The 19,581-nt window shown below is 42.1% G+C and overlaps 1 protein-coding gene across 10 annotated transcripts; it reads right to left on the minus strand.

Annotated features, from left to right (window-relative positions):
• Nucleotides 1–785: 785 nt before the first annotated feature.
• Nucleotides 786–19,235, minus strand: ZNF131 (zinc finger protein 131). 10 transcript variants are annotated; one of them, XM_027880882.1, is made up of 8 exons: nt 15,246–15,512; nt 14,953–15,091; nt 14,111–14,212; nt 12,948–13,092; nt 10,807–11,167; nt 10,482–10,704; nt 6,624–6,754; nt 786–2,463 (listed from the first exon to the last, which is right to left on the minus strand). In XM_027880882.1, exons 1-8 carry the CDS (start codon nt 15,312–15,314, stop codon nt 1,801–1,803), a joined length of 1,833 nt encoding a protein of 610 aa, XP_027736683.1. In that variant the 5' UTR covers nt 15,315–15,512; the 3' UTR covers nt 786–1,800. The 10 variants fall into 10 exon arrangements, with proteins under 10 accessions (XP_027736683.1, XP_027736682.1, XP_027736680.1 ...); XM_027880881.1 differs by lacking the exon at nt 15,246–15,512 and adding an exon at nt 19,154–19,235 and having other exon boundaries at nt 10,482–11,167; XM_027880879.1 differs by lacking the exon at nt 15,246–15,512 and adding an exon at nt 18,021–18,633 and having other exon boundaries at nt 10,482–11,167.
• Between the last annotated feature and the right edge of the window lie 346 nt (nt 19,236–19,581).

Consider the following 19,581-nt stretch of genomic DNA (forward strand, 5'->3'; position numbering starts at 1 on the left):
GTAAGGCAATCCATCTACGTCCTGAGGACCTCGCTGCCACCATCCAAGCGTGCTTGGCCCCGGCAGATGAACCTCAGGATTAAAGGGTGGGCTCAGTTCCGCGCACACTGTGTCTCACCTAAAAAATCCAATGCGCAGGCTGGAAGGTGTAAAGACCTTCCCCGGTTCTTCGTTCGCGAAGACTGGCCATTACATTACATTACATAAATATAATAACTGATTTTATTTTCATGATTAACACTGGGCCACATTCTTCCCTCTCCACAGAATCTCATCACAAATTACTTGCACCTCAGAAACACAAAACAAAAAAAATGCAAGTTACGTTAATCAAATTGTTTGAAATTTTAATTGAGATCCGGGTTTTGTTTTGCAACAGTTTCTCAAAAGCTACAATGAAACACATTCTTGAATGAGACTAAATAAATGCACAAATCCCAGGAAACAGTTCTGCATTTGAACATGGAATAGAAAAGCCTGATTTTAGCCAAGATCTACAAGATTACCAAGTGCATTAGGGAATGTCCTTGCAAAAATTCCTCCATTTAAGGCTTTGAAAATAGTTTTTTAGAAATGTGGAGCACCTGTAACCTCCAGCAGTAATTAAGAATTAGAAGTTCTTAGCATCCTTGAGCATAGAGATAGACAAGTATTTTCTAAACAAATCTAACTTTACAGTAAAGAGATAATAATCATATTAAAAATGAGATTGATTCTTAACACTGGAAGCTGGCACCGTAATTGCCACTGAGTTATTCCTAATGGATGAAACACGTAATGCAACATTTAATGTTTGGTATTGTTTTATTGTCTAATATTGATTAAACTATTTACACTTCTACTTTTCAATCCACAGTTTAGCACTCATACCTATGGCTTTTACTTTTATGTTTAACATATCTTTGTGTCAAGTGTCAGAATGTAATTTCAAAAAACCCAAGAACCTGATACCATATAGACAAATCTCCTCTATATATATGTTTAAACATATTCATTTTCAAAAATGATTTTTTATAAAAGAAGAGTCTGCTGGTAGCTTTTTTCCAATTCGTGTTTGCCACAGACTCTACCAAGTTTTTCCTATTTTTAAGTGTCCCTTTTAGAGTGTCCTGCTGCCTGCATGTGGAATCTGTTCCCTCCCTCAGCCCCCCACCTCTAAATTTAATGTAAAAAGAAAATCAGTAGCTGACAATTTTAAGCAAAAATATAAAGCACTATAACATTACCTACATTGCCTTTTACAGAACTAAATTCTCAGAAACTCTAGAAACTTTTGGGAAATTTAACTAGTCAGTGTTGAAAAGGCACGGGATTTTTGTGCTCAGACACCTCCAGCAACAATGCTAATTTTAGCCCAGCCTGAAAGATCTGAAAATTCACAGGTACGTAATTGCCACTTTCAATAGAACCCCTCAGTTCTTAGTGATTCTTTTGCCACAGACACCCTGCAATACTATACAAGAGTTTGCTTCTACTGCAAGAGGAGAAGAGGTGAAATTACTCTTACATATATCCAGGAATTGTGTAACAATGATACAAGCTATTCATTGCTAAAAACCTAACGAAGCTGTCCGTGTCTGTGGTAGTTTCTGTTCCATGGCATTACACAAATAGGAAAGTTATTTTTCACATATGAGAGAAGTTTAATTGTACATGAAGAAAGCTAATTTTGGTCCACTGGTCCAGCTTCCTATGGACAGCATATTGGAAAGGTGACCACTGACAGTTCAAAAACCAATGTAAAAGTTAACAAAAATAATTTTGTATTTCATTCCTAAACCTGCAGTGTCATTATTTGTCCTAATCATCCACGTTTTCATTCTGTGTGTCAACTAACTGTTGTGTTTTTAAGTCTTCAGCTTGTTCATCGTGTTCCTTATCCGCACCATCTGTTTGATCAGGTTCCTTTTCTTCTGCTTCTCCTTGATCAACACCTTGGTATTCTACCTGTTCAAGGTGTGTTCCATCTATAAGTTCTGCCTGTACCTCTTCCATCTGTATTTGGTTTACATGCTCAACATGTAACTGCTCCACATGAACTTCAGCACCTTGTTCAGTCTGAATGTGTTCAACTTCCAAGTAACTAATTTGCACCTGTTCTTGCAGTTCCTCCATCTGTGCGCCTTTGACTTGATTGTCCTGTATGAGATCCTGGTGCATCTGTTCTACAGTTACCTGTGCAGGATCCACCTGTACCTGAATTACTGGCAGGACATGGACTTGCTCAACTTGCTCTATTATTGTCATTGATGTTACTGGTTCAGCTTCCATAGCTTCCACTGGAAGAACCTCTTCTGTCACCAGTAGTTCTGAAATATTGTGCATTTCTTTGAGATGCCTTCTCAGCTCACTGCCTTGCATAAACCACAAATCACACATGGTACAGTGGTTGGGTTTGTCACCAGTGTGTATCACCAAGTGATCTTTGAACTGATCCCAGCTGTTAAACACGCTGTTACAAACCTGAAACAAAAGATATATGGTATGTTAAACAGTGCCAACAGAAACATGACAAAGTATGGTGCCTCTCTGAGATCATGGCTTCAAAAAGTGTGGCTTCTTGCTACTTGGATTCACAAAGCATAGACATTAGAGGTAAAAGCTGAGAAGTAAGCTTCAGACAAACAGAAGACTTGGTATTGTCATAGCTCTGATTTTAGCAAGGAATTTTTCTTTCCCTTCCCCCCTGCGTGTGTGCTCTGTGGATGGGCCATCAGGTAAAACAAAAGAAATGGCCTGGTCCATTAAATGGCTGAGACATTAGTCTCCTAGCAACGAAGGGGGAGGAGTTGGGGAAAGGCTAGGGTGTGTGGGTGGAAGGAGGTGGGGTTTGGGGGGTTGGAGGTCGGCTCTGGACCCGGAGGGGAGCTGGCTGCAAGCTGGAGACACTGCCTGGTGTTTTTTTCTTTGTCTTTTCCTGTTGGAGGAGAGTTTTTACTGCTGCTCTCTGATTAGCTGTTGCTGGCTGCAGGCCCGGCTCACCGCGGAATCCTCACCAGCTGAAGATCGTGAGTTTTCTTCCATTGGGAGAACTTTGTGTTTTATTGCTGTTTTTGTTTCCCTCCCCCTTTCCCCCCCCGCCCCCCCACCTGGCAGCAGCCAAGGATCTCACAGCGCCGCCTGGTGACGGGCACTGGACATTACAAGTTCTACTCCTCCAGTGATCCAACAGCGCCACCTGGTGACTACTATAGGACACTACAAGTTCTGCACCTTCAGTAACTCAACAGCGCCACCTGGTGAATGGTACAGGACATTACAAGTTTTGCATCTCCAGTGACCTGACGGTGCCCCCTGCTGACTACGGCTGGAACTGCACCAAAGGGTGCTAAAAATTGAACTTTTTAATTTTCTTTTTGCCGGTTTATCGGTTTTGTTTCTTGAAGGGGATTATTGGTGGGTATAGGGGTATTGCTTGGTTGTTTTACTTGTTTTTTTTTTTTTTGTGTTCCTGTTAATACACACATACCTTTTAATAAAAGGCTGTTATTTTTTCCTTTTCCATAATTTGTTTTCCTTCAATCGAGGCCTCTTAATTTCGGATTTATAATTGCTTAGGAAAAGAAGTTTGGGTCTTCTCCTCCTAATCCATCCTCAGCAAAAGACAGTTGTCTCATTTAAACTGGGACAGGTATTTATTTATTAATTTTTTTAAGAATGGTGAGCTACTTTGAGTTGTGCCTGCACAGGATACTTACAAAATTCGTAAGTAGAGCGTTTGAAGAAAAAAAGTGAAAAATTAAAGAAAAATTTATCCTGCTGCCATTTTTTCAGGCTGAAGAGATACTAGACCACATTCTCAACATCTATGAGAGGAAGAGGAAATTTAGAGAAAGCTAGGACATGAAGTAATTAGACCGAAGGGTCACCAATTGTAAGACACTGGATTATTGTATTAATTATTGGCTCAGACCAACTCAAGTGTGTATGTGGGGTGGGAGGGTGGGCAGAGAAGGGAGATGTTGAATTTCACAGAGGTGAGCTGATGCCATATCCCACACGCCGCAGGCTCTTGGAGCTTCCTGGGGCAGCCCTGGAGCAGCTGTCAGTCCCTGGACAGGGGGAGCACTCCCCCACACATCTCGGAAGCCCCAGGCCAGCCCCAGATTGTCTGGCACAACAGGGGCCCCACCTGGGGGTGGGGGTTGCCACAGGGGGCCAGAGCAAATAGAAACAGCAACATGTGCTCTCCATGCTGTTTGAGCCCTGCCACCTTGGACATGTGGGAGCTGGACTCTCACATGACTCCAGTGGAAGCTATAATTCTCCTTTTCCTCTCTCTTTCTTTACTTTTTCTAATCTTCTTTCTTAACATTTTGGATAGCTTGAGACTGGATGGGTTGGATTTTGCTAAGCTATGTGGGTTAGCATGTGCTAAGTCAATGCTTTGTGAAATGCTTTATTTTGGTTGAATGTTACCCTTTAAACTTTTGCCAAGTACTCTTTATTTCCTGAACTTTAGCAGTAAAAGTACCCCCTGAAAAAATGTGTGCAGCTTTTCTCCTTTGCACTGTTCCTTAAGGTGTTAAAAGAACCAAGGGCTCTTCCAATAATCCGGAGGGCAGATATTGTTGGAGCCTTGCACATTTTTGAAGTAACACCCCTTTGGTGAGCTCATAGCTTGGGGCTGGGGTCTTACACCAGTACAAAACAGTATGTTCAGTGCAGCTCCTAGGTACAACTTTGTGTTATACATGTAGGTAAGGAATGTTACTCTCACATTCAGAACAAACTTATCTTTAAGACAAAGGTCTGCTACAGACTAGCATAACAACTAAATGATAAAACAGCATCAGTGAAACTTCTGATTAAATGATTTTATTAGAAACCCAGATTTAGTTAATCTTCTGCAGTGCTTTCTGTGAATAAGATCACTTGCTCTTTTGGAACAAATAAAGCCAATATCCAGCAGTTTTCTTTTACATTACCCAGTTTAACCTCAAACTGCAGCCATTCTGTGAAGTGATTAAGATGACAGCCTTAAGTGAAAGGTGAAAGAAAGAAGGAGAAGGGGGCTTGGGCAGGGGAAGGGACTTAAGGATTCATAGGGTGGGGAGGGATGGGAGTAGGGAGAGAGGGGAAAATAAAGGGGGAAAGAAGAGAGCAAGGAGAAGAGTAGGGGAAGGTGGCAGGAGAGGGGAGAAGAGCAAGAAGGAATGAGAGAGAAGGTGAAAAAAGTGGGGACAGAGAAAAAAGGTGAAAGAGGTAGAAGAAGTGGGGAGGAGGGAAGAATCATGTGAAAGAGCATGAGAGGGAGAGGCAGAGATCAAGGCAGTGCATGTGAGAGCATGAGAACTTGCAGGAGAGCAGGACAGAACAAAAGAAAAGCGTGTGGGAGATTGCTGCAGCAGTGAGGCAGCAAAACAAAAATGCTACAACCATCTTCAACTCTTATTTTCTAGCTCTTCAAAATTGCTTTTAAAAGTAAGTAGAATTTATCTGACCAGCTTTTCAAATGACAGTTACATACAGTGACCAAGTACCCTAACAACCTCTACAGCATTTATTTTGCTTAAAAGACATTACAGATTGCCAGTGACGCATTTGAATTTTTTTGATTTTTAGCTTTTTGTAGATTTTAAAGTATCTCTACAGTAAGTATAGATTTTTAGTACAATTGTATAGTCTCTAACACTTTAGAATAATAGTTTACACTCACTAAATGCTATTTCCCCATTTCACATCAAGTTTTCTACATTCTGTAGGCTTGTTTAGGCTCCTTTCAATGCAGAATTGTAGAAGATAAGTTCTGATTAAGAATATTTGCATCCCAGGCCTGAGCAACAAGATACCATCACAGTCTGGAACCTTGGAGAAGCTCCAAAGACAGTATGTGCCATGAAGAAGAGGAAGATGAAGAAGAAAGGGGTCTCAGGACCCCCGACTCAGTTTCTGGAGAGGCATGATAGGGGCAGGTTTGGGGAGGAACTGGGGGGCAGATAATTCTGGGATTGGATGGACAATACTGTAAAATTGTAGAAACACTGGACACAGCGCACATGCATCTTTTCTATACTCCCATGCTCAGACGGCCTTCAATAAAGACCTGCTCTATTATCTTATCTCTACTAAATTTGCCTTGGGTTTTTTTGGCTCCCAATCTTTAGGCAACACCAGCATAAGTTGGAATTACTTAGAGTTACTTAGATATAAGAATTTGTCTGCGTGTTGTGTTTGAATGTAATCTTTATATTTTACTGAAGTAGCTCTTGGAGACGTAAGGCCACTCTCCTTGCCTTGTTCAGTTCTCCCACTCCCTCAAAGCAGGGAGATATCTAGCCTGGGACTCTGCTACTTCCATTACCTGTTGCAGAATGCAGCAAGGCCCCAGTCTGGCCGCAAGGAAAAGAATGTAAATAAGAGGTGAACATCCAATCATATGTGAAAGCTAGTGGTAAATATAGATATTAGAGCTAAGAATAGAGTTAGTATGTAAGCTTCTAGGAGACAGTGTGTGACTGCAGCTGACTGTTAAGGCTGTTACCAATCATAGAGTTAGGTTACAGAATATTAATTATCTCATTATGTATCCTATATAAGCTGTACTGTATAATGAATAAACAAAGCTTGCTTGATACTCATATTGCGCGTCCCTGCTTTCCTTCGCTGTGACAATTACCCACCTGACACTCGTAGAGCTTCTTTCTTCCCTTTTTGGCTCCAGCTCCAGACTGACAGGCTGTCAGGTGACATTTGAGTGTGCTATTCCTAGCAAAACGTTCATGGCAGTTTGGACATTCAAATGGTTTTTCACCTGTTAAAAAAGACACAGGGATTTGTAAGTGTATAAAACCACCCAGTCTTCTGTCAGGTCTCTCTTCTTCCCCTCTCTCCCTCTTGTCTAGGCTGATAAATATACTGTAAAGACATGGCCAGCTGGATTATTCTACAGAAGAAGAGATGGATATGCCATGTAAAAGGGCAAAAAAATGAATGTGGAGTCATAATTCTCATTTAGAAGAAAACCAATTACCAGTACCATTTAGGGTACATTTTGCTTTTGTGAAAATTAGTTTAATGGAAATTAAGATTACTATTCTGACAAAGTCTCTTAAAGAAATAGCAGCTTTTTCTCACTTTTCATCTGATAATTGTTACAATTAAAAGATCAACATTAGTAAATGTACAAAGTGACACATTAAAGAACTATTTAAATAATATAAACTTTTATTTTTAACAACAGTAACAGTTCATGCTTGAGAGCTGAAACTGAGCTCTAGAAAAAGAAGCTGGCCCATGATGAATAATGAAATAACAATCCATTAGTGTCATAACAAACAAAAACCCCCTTCCTCTCCTAAAATACAGTGAAAAGAAAGCACAGAGGGACATAAATGGGCACAAGCAAGATAACATTCCTTTCAGTTTGGCCACTTCCTTTTAACGTTAGTATCAAACACAGAAGCCAGCTAAGGACAGCAGCAGAGGCGGCTGAAAATGGATCTTTTTATCATCTAAAGCAGTGTACTATCATCAAGTAGTAATGAACAAAAGGTCTCTCTTCACTAATTCCACCATGCACAAACACACTGAAATTCAAGCAAATTAAATTACAAGAAAACTGGAAGAGTGCGTTTCTTCTGGAAGTCTGATAATTAACCTGGGGAGGTACAACATCACTACTGAAAGGAACTGCTCGGTGAACTCCATAAGAGCCATTTCAGTGAATACCATAAGAATCTATCCTAGTTAGTTTAAATGCCTGCATTTTCAGGAATGCAGTAGTTACTGGATATTGAGGTGGAAAGCAAATAAACCCACATCTTCAGAAATATTCAAAAGTTCCTAATTATCTTTTCAAAAGAAATCCACAATTCTCACTTAAAACACCTGAAAGCTAGACAAAGATGTTTAAATGACCAGAACATTGCCCTCAGTGGTTACAAAAGGATAAATTTTTGGACACTGTTGTAAGAGTAATGCAGAGGATGCTGAACTGCTTTCAGTTTTGCAGGTCAAAAATCATGAACTATGCCCAAGCAACTAATTGGGTTGGAATTAGATGATCTTCAAGGTCCCTACTAATGTAAATGTGTCATTCTACAACAGTACAGAGCAGGGGAATACCTGCGTGGATGAACAAGGAGCTTCTGGACAAACTGAAACACAAAAAGGAAGCCTGCAGAAGCAAGGACAGGTAGCCTGGAAGAATACAGAGAGGTTGTCTGAAGAGACGGGGATCAGGTTAGGGATGAAAGCTAAAGACCGCTTAGAATTAAATCTGACCAGGGACACCAAGGGCAACAAGAGAGGCTCCTCTAGATATGTGGGTGATAAAAAGACTAGGAAAAATGTGGGTGCTCTCGAGAGGGAAATGGGAGACTGGTTACCTGGGACATGGAGAAAGCTGCAGGTCCTGAGGGAGCTGGTGGAGGAAGCCACTATCCATAAATTTCAAAAAGGTTCGGCAGCCTGGTTAAGTTCCCACTGACCAGAAAAGCAGAAGCATAACTCTTTTAAAAAACAGAAATAAGGAAGACCCAGGGAACTACAGGCCAGTCAGTCTCACCTCTGTGCCCAGCAAAATCATAGAGGAGATCCTCCTGGAAACTGTGCTGTGAAGACAGGCTGAGAGCATTGGGGTTGTTCAGCCTGGGGAAGAAAAGGCTTCAGGGAGACAGTATAGCACCTTCCAGTATTTAAAGGGGGCCTACAGGAAGGCTGGAGAGGGACTTTTTACAAGGATGTGGAGTGATACAGCAAAGGGGGAATGGCCTTCACCTGAAAGACAGTAGGTTTAAGTAAAGATACTAGGAAGAAATTGTTTACTCAGAAGTTAATGAGGCACTGGAACTTCAGAGAAGTTGTGGATGCACCATGCCTAGAAGTGTTCAAGGCCAGGTTGAATGGGGCTCTGAGCAACATGGTCCAGTGGAAGGTTCCCTAGTCTGGTCCCAGGGGTGTAACCAGATGATATTTAAGGTCCCTTTGAACCTAAAACATTCTATGATTCCATTTCTGCCGCAGTGACTATTTTCATGTAATTTCTGGCGTAGTGACTGATCAACCACAGGATTAAATACTTTTTAGTTAATTTTGTCCCAAGCCTTTCAGTTTCATTTTAGCATTCAACCAGTGCTATACAGAATTCAGAATTTAGAAAGCCTGTGACTGAATGGGAGTTTTTCCACTGACCTTAGGAGTTAAATGGTGGTATCTGTTTTGATTTTGAGCTTAAGGCTTTGTTAAATGCTAAGCTGGAAGTAATTAGATTCCATGTTAGATGTATTAGATCGATATATATTTATAAAGTATTCTGTACCTTCTGTGATATGCTAACTTCCTTTGAACCAAAAATACTTTTTAGCAAGAGAAAACAACATATACGTACTTTGGGTTAATCTGGTTATTTGCCACAAACTGTTTTCTGAAAAGATTTTGGTTAAGTAGCTTGTATTGGGATTGCTCGTAATGGACAAACACTCCCTGCTTCATAGGTTATAAGGATTTGCCAAAAACTATTTATAAACTGAAGTTTTAAGAGGCTATTTGGAATAGACTGGACACTGCCATATATCAGTACTCAGCAGTCCCATACACAGATACATTTTAATTAAATTAAGACATTCTAATTAAAAGACTTTAAGAAGCTGAAAAAGAAATAGAGCTGCTACCGTCCATTAAATTTTTACTGATGATTCATGACTGACATATTAAACAAAAACACCTGGAAGATCAAGACCACATTTATATTACAGTCAGAGTTATCTGTGTCATGCTCAGTATCTGTTCAGATAGCAGACTTTTCAGTGAGATGATGTCCCATACTATAGAGAAGAAAAAAGGAGCACAAGTCACTTTGTACTCAAAAAATGCTATCTAGATTTCAAAGAGGCAGATTTCATAATCAAAAAGTATACTAGAGTGACTAGAAACGTTCTGCTCTTCTTAGTGGTTTTGCTTCATTAACGAAGAAAATTCAAATCACAGATGAGGTGTCAAGAGCAAGGATAAAACTTTCCAAACAAGATGATACAAGAGAGAATTTTTTGAGGATATTTTATGTCTAATGCATTAATAGGCATTTGCTAAGAAGTTCTGTAAGATAAAGAAACTCTCCAGACTGTACTCCACGAAGAAGCTCATGATCAGATCATATTTCAACAGAAACTTTTATCAGAAAATTCTGAAAATAAAAGTAGCTCAGTTTGGTACTTATGAAGAAAGGAACATGCCTTAAAAAGGTATTTTGAAAAAAAATCTTTAAGATTTAGTAGACTTGACAGAGAAGCTGCATTAGTGCCTTCTTTTTTTAGGTGCATATTTTTAATCAAGTCAATCCTTCAAAAGTTTACATCAGTGGAAAACAAAAAACAAACAAAAAGACACACCAGCATTTTAGTTGTAACTAGAAGCCAAGTATTTCTAGCACTCAGGAATCATGTGTTTTCTTCAGCATATTCTCTATTTCCCCAAAACATGCAAAGCCCCAACATGTGAGAGCAAAGGCCACAAGCCCTGGACTGTCACAGTGCTCTTACCTGTGTGCTTCCGCAGGTGCTCTTTGAAATGTCCAAAGTGGTCAAACTGCTTATCACAATACTGGCATACATGTATTTTCTTGCCAGGTCTTTGCTTCTTGCTGGCACCACCTTCATCAAGGTGGTAACAGGTGAGGTGCTGTTTCAAAGCACTCTCTCGTAGGTATCTTTTATTGCATATGTCACACTTGTAATTCTCAGTAGAGTGTGTTTTCATGTGTTCCTTAAAATGGTAAAACAATTTAAATGAACGGTTACATTTCTCACAGTGGAATAAATTGTTCATGTGTGACAGCTGAAGTTCCACAATTTCAATACCTTCTACCTGTTTGCACGAGGGATCAGTTGCACTATCACCTTCTTCTTGGACCTGGCATTTTCTCTCTCCCTGACGATACTTGCTGGTGATGTCTGCCAAAAGAGCCAAAGCAGATTCATCTGATGTACCTGTTGTCTGTATGTACTTTATGGATTGCTCTGCAGAAGCTACTTCTTCAAGTGTCTCAATGCTGTCTTCCACTTTCATCGCCCCTTCAGCAATCTCAACCTCAATTTCAACAGGTTCTGATTCTGCAGATGGCAGTGTTTCTGTGATAACGTTAGAGGTTTCAGCGATCTTCCTCTTTTTTGGTTTATTTTTACCTTGCGCTTCATTTGATTCTAAGAGTGATGAATTTTCTTTGTTCCTGAAAAGCATTTGCATAAACATAGTTAAGATCCATAAGCACTGATATAGGAACTCCTGCCTAATAATGAGCTTCTGCACCCAATACTCTCGCCATTTCTCTAAGTGGAGTGATGAATGACCACTTAATCTGTGTGCAAGTCAGAAGCTAATTTGTCCTTGATCTACACTCCTTAGTGTAGTAAAATAGCACGGTTAAAGCTGCTAAGGTGTTTTAAGTAGCTCTGCTCAAATGACACAAAGCACCTATCAAGAAGAGAGGCCAATTAACCTAATGACAGAGGCTTATCTAAAAAAATAGTGAAGTTCTGTATTTGGAAAGAAAACTCCCCCAAAAGAAAGAGTTCTTTGGCCTGCCTGCTCAGAAATAAGGTTCAAGTCCCTCCTATGCTCTTCAATTCTTAAGCTTTGAGTGTGTGCAGCTTCCTGTAGTGCTTAGACCTTGTTTAAAAACACTACAGCTCTGACTTCACACAAGGGTTATCACAGCATCTTGTATTTCAGGAAGGCACACAGCTAACAGCTGAGGTAAAAGCCAGCAGAATGAGTATTCTAGTTTAATTTTCTGGGCTTGAACACAACTCCCAGTTCTGTTGCTGTTCTTACTGCATAACACACTTCCTACCTACTTCCATAACCCTCCTTCCTACAAAATGTCATCTCAAACATAGACAGAACTGAGCAGGTTAGAGCTTTCAAGTCATCCACTGCACTTCTGTGCTGCGGGTTTAATTACTGATTATCAGTTTGGGAAATGAGTGCGTATCTCCCCTCAAACAGACTGACTGGGGTAAGCCGTGCTTTTACCCTCCTTTACAGCATGATGAATCCTTACACATAATGTACTCCTTATTACTTCCATGTTTTCTAGAAATAGGAGACAAGACTTGGCCCAATATCTCCAAGTCATATGTCAGAGATATGTGACTAATGATACAGTGCAGGACACAGTTTATCGAAGTGCACCTTACTCTAGTTACACACAGGGAAACAGAGCGGCTAAACTAAGTTTCATCTAGCCTGGATTTCTGATGTCTACAAGATGATAGTTACATTGCACATTACTGCAAGGAGCTCTGGGATTATGTACCAAAAGTTAGCAGTGCAGCATGCAGAAGGAATGAGAATGTGAGAGCACTTTGTGGAAGTGAAAGGGAAGAAAGGGGATAAAAAACATCATGACGGGACTGGCACCCATTTTTCTCATGCTGAAGTTTGGCAATGGAGTACAGTTCCTGGTACAGGATAAAGGCTGCCAGAGCAACATTTGATTAAATACTGAACCCAGATAAAACTGAATACAACAGTCACATTCATTTAAGAAGTTTAAGAGGTTAGTTTTGCAGCAAGAAGTTTAAAGATCACTGCTTACTCTCTCAGAAATAGCAGAAAGCTGCATGAAATACAAACACCAGCACAGACTTGTTAATGTGTTCTGATTACCTGGGGCACATTGTCACTGTGCAGCCAGTTGTCAGTCAGTTGTGGGCCTTCAAGGCAGCAGAAAGATCTGGTATCAGTTACCGCAAAGACACAGCCCTACAGTTTTGGCAACATTTATGAGCCATGTCACTTGCCATTGAGTTCGAGCCCAAAGAACGTGACGTTCTTTTTTCAGCCTGTATATTTCTGACATGATAGTAGAAGAGTATATGGTTCTACAGAAGCTAAGGAGATTCCAGCCTAAGGAACAGCACTACAAAATACTGGCAGCCAGCTCTTACAAAAGGATTCTTAAGACTATAAGTGTTGGGAAGAAAAAAAGAGACTGACATGCTCACCTGATTTCAAGTGCTTTGATTGCTTCTAGCATCTGTAAATACTCAGCTGCTTTCCAAACATCATTTGCTTCTTCCTCACCTTGGACCATTAGTTTTGCTGTGTAGGTGAACTCAATTAGGTGACGAAATGCCATGTTACTTACACCTGTATACAGAAAAGAGAACAACAGTTTCTTTTAGCAATTCCTCAGTCTCATCTACCTGATGAATCTTGCACACTTGCCTGCACACTGTTGCGATCGCAGTACTGTACCTCCAAGTTTCATAAAGATGACACCCTTAAAAGGCTCCACAGAACCACTGAATGATTTGGGCTGGAGGAGAACATAAAAATCATCTAGTTCCAACCTCACTCATGTTGGAATAGAAAGTCTACTACAGAAAAATGTGAACATTATGGAGTTATGCTCTGACAAAGATAAAAGGAAGAATAAGATGGACAAAAAGATGTTTGAATAATACATAGATTTAAACACAAAAAATGCTATCTCTCTTTCAAGAGGTCGCTGAGCAGCAAGGTACTGAAGGCTGAAATACTGCTCCAGGAATTTGCTCCTTGCCTACCACACACGTATTGCTCAATGTCTATCATGCTCTTGCATGCCAGCCAAGGCATCTGCCATTGGCCATCACTGTCAACCTTTGTCATCTGACCAGATTGGCTGTTCGCAGGGAAAAGATTTTATGTCACACTACTGGTCCTAAAAACATACACGATCTGCCTGACCACCACTAGCCATATATTAGGGGAAAGAAAGGAAAAAAAATTAAAAAACCACCCACATAATCTCACGCTTTTTCCTCCAACAATTTAATTCAAGACTTTTTTAATTTTATTTTTCATTTTTCTTCAGGGGAAGTTTTTTTTCGAGTGGTCATAGCTGTCTCAGAACAACTCAAGAAGTAGGATCTAGAAAGCTAATTGATATGACCAGTCATCTCCAAGTGTTCAAGGCCAGGATGGATAAGGCCTTGAGCAACCTGGTCTAGTGGGAGGTGTCTCTGTCCATGGCAGAGAGGTTGGGACTAGATGACCTTGAAGGTCCCATCTAACCCTTAACATTCTATGATTCTATGTACGTAGGCCTGTACCAAGGATGCTGTATTAATTACCAGCTAGAGCACACACCTCTGAATGTTTTTAAGTGTACAAATCAGATTACCTTCAATCTCCACCAAAGGCTCTTGAGTGAAATCTTGGAAGAATTTGTGGAAGAACTGGCTACAGGCAGCAAGAACAGCCTTATGAGCTTTGAAATGGTGACCTGCAAAGAGAAATAAAAATTTTGGTTTAGGGTAACACCTTCCTCCCTCCATAGTGCAGAATAAGTGTAGATGCAGAAAAGTTTAGACTGCACCCAGTCTAAACAACTATTCCACTATTTCAGCAGCATATAGTCACTGTGTCTCCATAAAACATGGGATACTACTGCAGCTATCCTGTCCCATCTCTTGCAGAACCTCGGTGACATCTCTTATCTTGCTAAAGCTCTGCAACTCAACCAGATGGAGGACTCAGTCACACCAGTGTTTCTCTTTTCAAATATTTAAGTTATGATATCAGATACCAGAGAAGCAAGAAGTAAATCTTATTTCAAGGTATGGTTTGTTTTATTTAAACATTTATTTAATTTATTTCTATTTTACAGTATTTGTAAAAGTTCTCTGCATGAAAACAGTCAGCTCAAGTCAGAAAAAAATATTTTAATGTTTTGGAAATCCTTAGACAGCATGTCAAGTATAGCACAGCAATTTCACGGAGGGCTTCTATCTGAAAATATTTAGCCCTTTGTTTGGAAAAGCAGAAGCAAAATTATTAATCACTGCTGGAGTCTCTGCTGGCCCTGAGATTTTAAATGAAAGTCTGCAAGTAACTCGCACACGGTGCAGAACCAGGAACTTGTTTGTGGCCCAGTCTGACTCTGACCCGTGACAAACTCAACAGCATCCTACCACAGCTTTCAGAATGCCCGGTATACCAGCTGGTTCCCAGGCCTGTACATACCATCAACAATCAGGGTGATATCTGTAAACTGGTCCTGCTCACGTTGTTCATTCAGTCTATCCAAAATAACTTTATAGTGTTCAGGGAATTCCTGGATACATTCCATTGTTTCCTCGGCTTCCATGGCAAAAGACCTGATCTGCAAAAAAATACAGTGTGAGAGTAAAGATACTGTGCCACTTGGTAAATACTGTGCACAGTCAGGTCTTTATACAGACATAAACTAACTAGAACTTTGCATGGACTATAAAACCAATGGAAACAACAAATTGTTCCGGTAACAGGTTTTTTACGTGATGTGAGCTGACAGATAAGAAAATGGCACAGTTACTGACAGGGAATGCTGTCTTATTTAGACACATGAAAAAACAGTCAAAGTGGATAAGTGTATTTCTTTATCGTACAGTTGCAGCAAGGATCTACTATCCTCAAAGCAAATACTGCAGGAATGCAACATCTTCATAGCTAGTTATTCAACACCACAGCAGGATAATATCAATCTTTATAAAGTTACTTCTCACCATCCCACCACTCCACCTGATAGAAGAACAGTTCTTAAAAATTTCATATTTAAGTCACATTTTGCTCCTTGTGAACACAAGATGTTTACTTCCTTCAAGCATCCACGTAATCAAGCAGCAATTTTCAATTTCTAAGTATGTTGGAGTTGCCAGGGATTTCATTTACTGTCACACCCAAGCTTATTCATCCCTCCTACTTACACTTCTTCCCTGTAAGGTGAAATAATTCTTTGCCAGCCTTTCTAAAGAGACACATATGTAATCTGATGACCCTTCCTCCTTTACTTATACAATAAGCATAGGTGGCTATAGCAGTTGCAGAGGATCTCAGGCATAAAGAGGTTTAGCAGAACTCTCTGCCTGTGAATGAGATTCAGCTGTCAGTCTGCTGCTTATGCAAAAGAACCTCAGGAGAGCATCCAAGTGCTTCAATGAAAGCACTTCACAAATCACCCCCAGGCAAAATTACTTCATATCTGTGCAGCAACACTCATCTTCAACTCCCACATTAACACGGCTTACACTTAGAATGACACAGAAAAGAAGAATAATGGAGCTCCTATTTTCACCACAAAACATACTCTTTCTTGCATCTCAGGAAAAACCGCCCACAGAGGAGTCATTTTGCCAAGAGAACGAAATAAGCAGAGAACAGGCAACCACTTAGGGAAATCCAACTCCACCTCCTATTGCTGTGTTGCCAACCAGGGAAATGTACACAAAAATTGGATTCGTTACCTGGAGTGTAACAAGCCAATAATTAAACATTCCAGAGAGACACTGATTATCTGTTTCAGAGTTGAGCAAGCCTGTGGTATTCCACAAATCAAGCACACCAACTATCAAAACTTTTTACTATTTTATATTACTATTTTACTGTATTACTATACATTATATTACTATGCATTTTAGCAAACAAAGAAATTAGTGTTCATTGGCTACAAATTACCTAGTTCTCTTATTAATTAGTATTTTATCTTCTACTGGTTAATGATCCTCTTGCTTCTCATGCTAATTAATCCACATTCTCAGTCTTTCTCCTGAGTCCCTGGGTTTCTTGGGTTGGCAGTCATAATCACTCCTTGGCAGAATTACTTTTTACCCAGTTGGAGCAGATTTCAGCACAGCTGCTGAGTTGGCTTTATTAGTTTCTTCCTCATCTTGAAGGTTCCTCCCAATGTCCTTGTGGCCCATAAATTCTGCATTCTTTGTGTCCACTGTAAGTGGGCATCCTTTTTCCCAAGCTTTGTTAACCTCCCCCCTAGGTCTGAAATCACTGAAGTGTGTCCAGCCCTAAACCTTAACAAGGCAGTTCTACCAACAGGTAATTTGTTTTTCTAATGCCTGGACATCACTTAGAGCTTGTTGGCTGTTTTCTGTTTCACACATTAAATCTCCCTTCTCATTGATTAGGCTTGAAATGTTTACAAAGATCAAACATCAAAGAACATCCTTTTGTAAGAAATTTTTACATATTCCACATTTTGCAACAGAAACACATGTCAGGGTCTTCAAGGAGGCAGAGGAGACCAGCCTGCAGGGGAAGGTGAGGTGGAAGGCAGTGGATGCTGCTGCTGCAGTGACTGCACCTCATCTGTAATGATGGGTCTGAGGCAGACAACCAGCAGCTCCTGCTTTCCTCCACCATCTGGCATTTCACATAAAGTCTCATGTGGGAAGCTGTCAGCCACTTCACTGTTTAATCCTTTTCACCCATTTTTTACACATCATAAAAGGGTAGATGACTTGCAGTTAGAAGCATAATTCCTTAAAACAAGCAAGATTTTGGTCTCCAACTCTCATGATTTCTACCCACCCAAATGTGTTTTAGTTTCAAATTGTTTGTTTAGAGGGATATCCCAAAAAACCCACTAAACCCTCAAAATAAGAGAGTAACCTCACCCTAGCAAATCCAAGATATTTTAAAAAGGGTTTTTTCAGAACTCTTAAGAAACATGACTAAGGAGACCTACAACTTAAGTTAGCTAGTTCATTGTCATAAATTTTAGCGGTTTTGAGTCCAGGCCTTCCTTGGTAACCAGGTTGTAACCAAGGAACCAAGGCCATGTTCCCAGTATTCCATGTGATTTTTACGTAAACAAGGGTATAAATAAGAAGAGAGAGGAAGCGCTCACTCTCTTTCTTCCAGCGGATTGAAAGTGAAGGTTCTCTGGTATCATTCTGCCTGGGTGAAGGAGTGAAGCCTGGTGTGTGCCTGGTTAGCCTTGGGAAGCGGATAGTGCTGGCGGTTGTTGGTGCAGTTCTCTGCTATCTCAAGGAAAGTATTTGGGGTTTGTCCCTTTTTCCCCTTTTCCTTTCCCTTTCTTTTTCCTTTTTGGGGGATTCTGTGTAGGTGATATCTTGTATATAATTCTAAATATATATATAAATGTGTGTTACTTGGAATTTGGTTTGGTTTGGGTTCTTTTGATTTTGTATAGTCTTTTCGGTCTGTCTGAGAGAGGGAGAGTGAAGGTTTTTTCCCTGTGGTCCAGGCTGGGAACCAAGTCCAAATTTACACAGAACTAGCAAGAAGCGTGAATTTACTGTGTATCTCAACAAAGTTGCAGCATTCATTGCTTACTCTCATGTTAAAAACTCAGTCATATTACAGAAGAACGCCAGACAGAACAGTTCATGTCCAATAGGAGCATGACAGTTCTGGAGGAAAAAAAGAAAGGTACAGCTGAGAAAACAGAACAGCTCAGGAAGATGGACAGAAGCGATACAAGTTCCCTCTTATGAGTGGGCTCACAGATGAAGGATGGAGACTGGACTACTTCAGTTGTTCATCCAGTTTTCTTGGACCACTCGTTCAATTACTGACCACCTTTCCAGTCTGTACTCCTTTAACGTCACATGCATACGATTTGCAGATTTTTATAAAACCACTTCAACAGAGACATCTTATTACTACCACCCTCCTGGACTACAACAGGAACTCCTGGTATTTTAGGCAGCAGACATTTTCCAGCGCACGGCTCCCATAGGGCAGCTCGGCGGGGCTGATGCAGTGTGCCAAAACCACCGCCATTTTAGGCAAGGGGGGCCTGGGGCGTGTGCGGTGAAGCAGCAGCAATCCCTCGTGCGCTGAGCTGCACGTTTCTGCCCAGAGCCACCGCCCTGGTAAGCACCGTTCCCGTTCCCTGTTTCCGTTCCCGCTCCCTGATCCTGCACTGCGGGGCCGGGCCGCGGCCCCCGCGCCCGCCAGGGGGCGCCACCGCCCGCCGTGCCCCGCCCGCACCTCCCGCCGCCCGCGGGCTTCGGGCCGCGCGCCCCGCGGCCCCATTGGCGGGCGCCTTTGCCAGTCAGCGCGGTCCCCGCCAATCGCGAGGTGCGAGCCCGGCCAGCACCGCGCGGAGGAGCCAATGAGCGGCCGCCGAGTGCCCGGAGAGGGCGAAGGCGGAAGGCCTGGCCCCTGCCCGGGGCCCGCCGGGCACGACCGGTGCGGGCGCGGTGCGAGCGGCGCCCGCGGGCGCGAGGGGCCCGCGGGGGAGTCCTAGGGTGGAGCTGGACCGCCGCTGGCCCGAGCCGGGAGCTCCGCAGCGCCGCCGCCTCGTTAGTCCTTATTACGTCATCAAAGCGCGCATTAAATCGATCCCTTTTCAATTCCCGGCCGGGCCGCGGCCCGGCGGTGCGGTGCGCCGCGGGGTGGCGAGACGGTTCCGCCGGGGACTCACCGGGAACAGCTCCTCACCGCGCCACTTCCCGCTCCGCCGCCGCCGCTTCCTGCTGCCCGGCACGCTGGAAAGGGGGCGCGCGCCGGCCAATCCCGACTCGCATTCCCGGCCTGCCCCGCGCTCACCTCACACGCGACAGGGCGCGCGCGCGCGGTGGGGGCGGGGCCCGGCGGTCCGGGGCATGCCGGGAGTTGTATTCTCTGACTGCGGCGGGAGGGGAACGGCGGGATCAGGGACACAGAGCGGGGCACTGAGTTCAGCTGCCCTGCTCATACAGGGCCATCCCAAAGCACACTGCAGAGCACTGCGTCCAGGCAGCTCTGGAATTGCTTCAGTGTGGGAAGCTCCACAACCTCTCTGGGCAATCTGTTCCAGTGCTTGGTCACTGCACAGTAAAGTTCTTCCTTGTTCAGTTTCTGCCCTTTGCC

The sequence above is a fragment of the Empidonax traillii genome, unplaced genomic scaffold (assembly GCF_003031625.1).
Source record: "Empidonax traillii isolate 1590-97213 ecotype Southwest subspecies unplaced genomic scaffold, ASM303162v1 scaffold77:size1270838, whole genome shotgun sequence".
Taxonomy (NCBI): domain Eukaryota; kingdom Metazoa; phylum Chordata; class Aves; order Passeriformes; family Tyrannidae; genus Empidonax; species Empidonax traillii.

What these genes read in the sequence shown, in the direction of transcription:
- ZNF131 (XM_027880878.1), bottom strand. Translation starts at nt 15,314, where the DNA reads ATGTGTCTAAATAAGACAGCATTCCCTGTCAGTAACTGTGCCATTTTC. An exon ending in TATCTGTCAGCTCACATCAC is followed by an intron (nt 15,092 to 15,245) that starts GTAAAAAACCTG and finishes ATTTTTTTGCAG; the next exon opens with ATCAGGTCTTTTGCCATGGA. An exon ending in GCACCTGCGGAAGCACACAG is followed by an intron (nt 6,755 to 10,481) that starts GTAAGAGCACTG and finishes CTTTTTTAACAG; the next exon opens with GTGAAAAACCATTTGAATGT.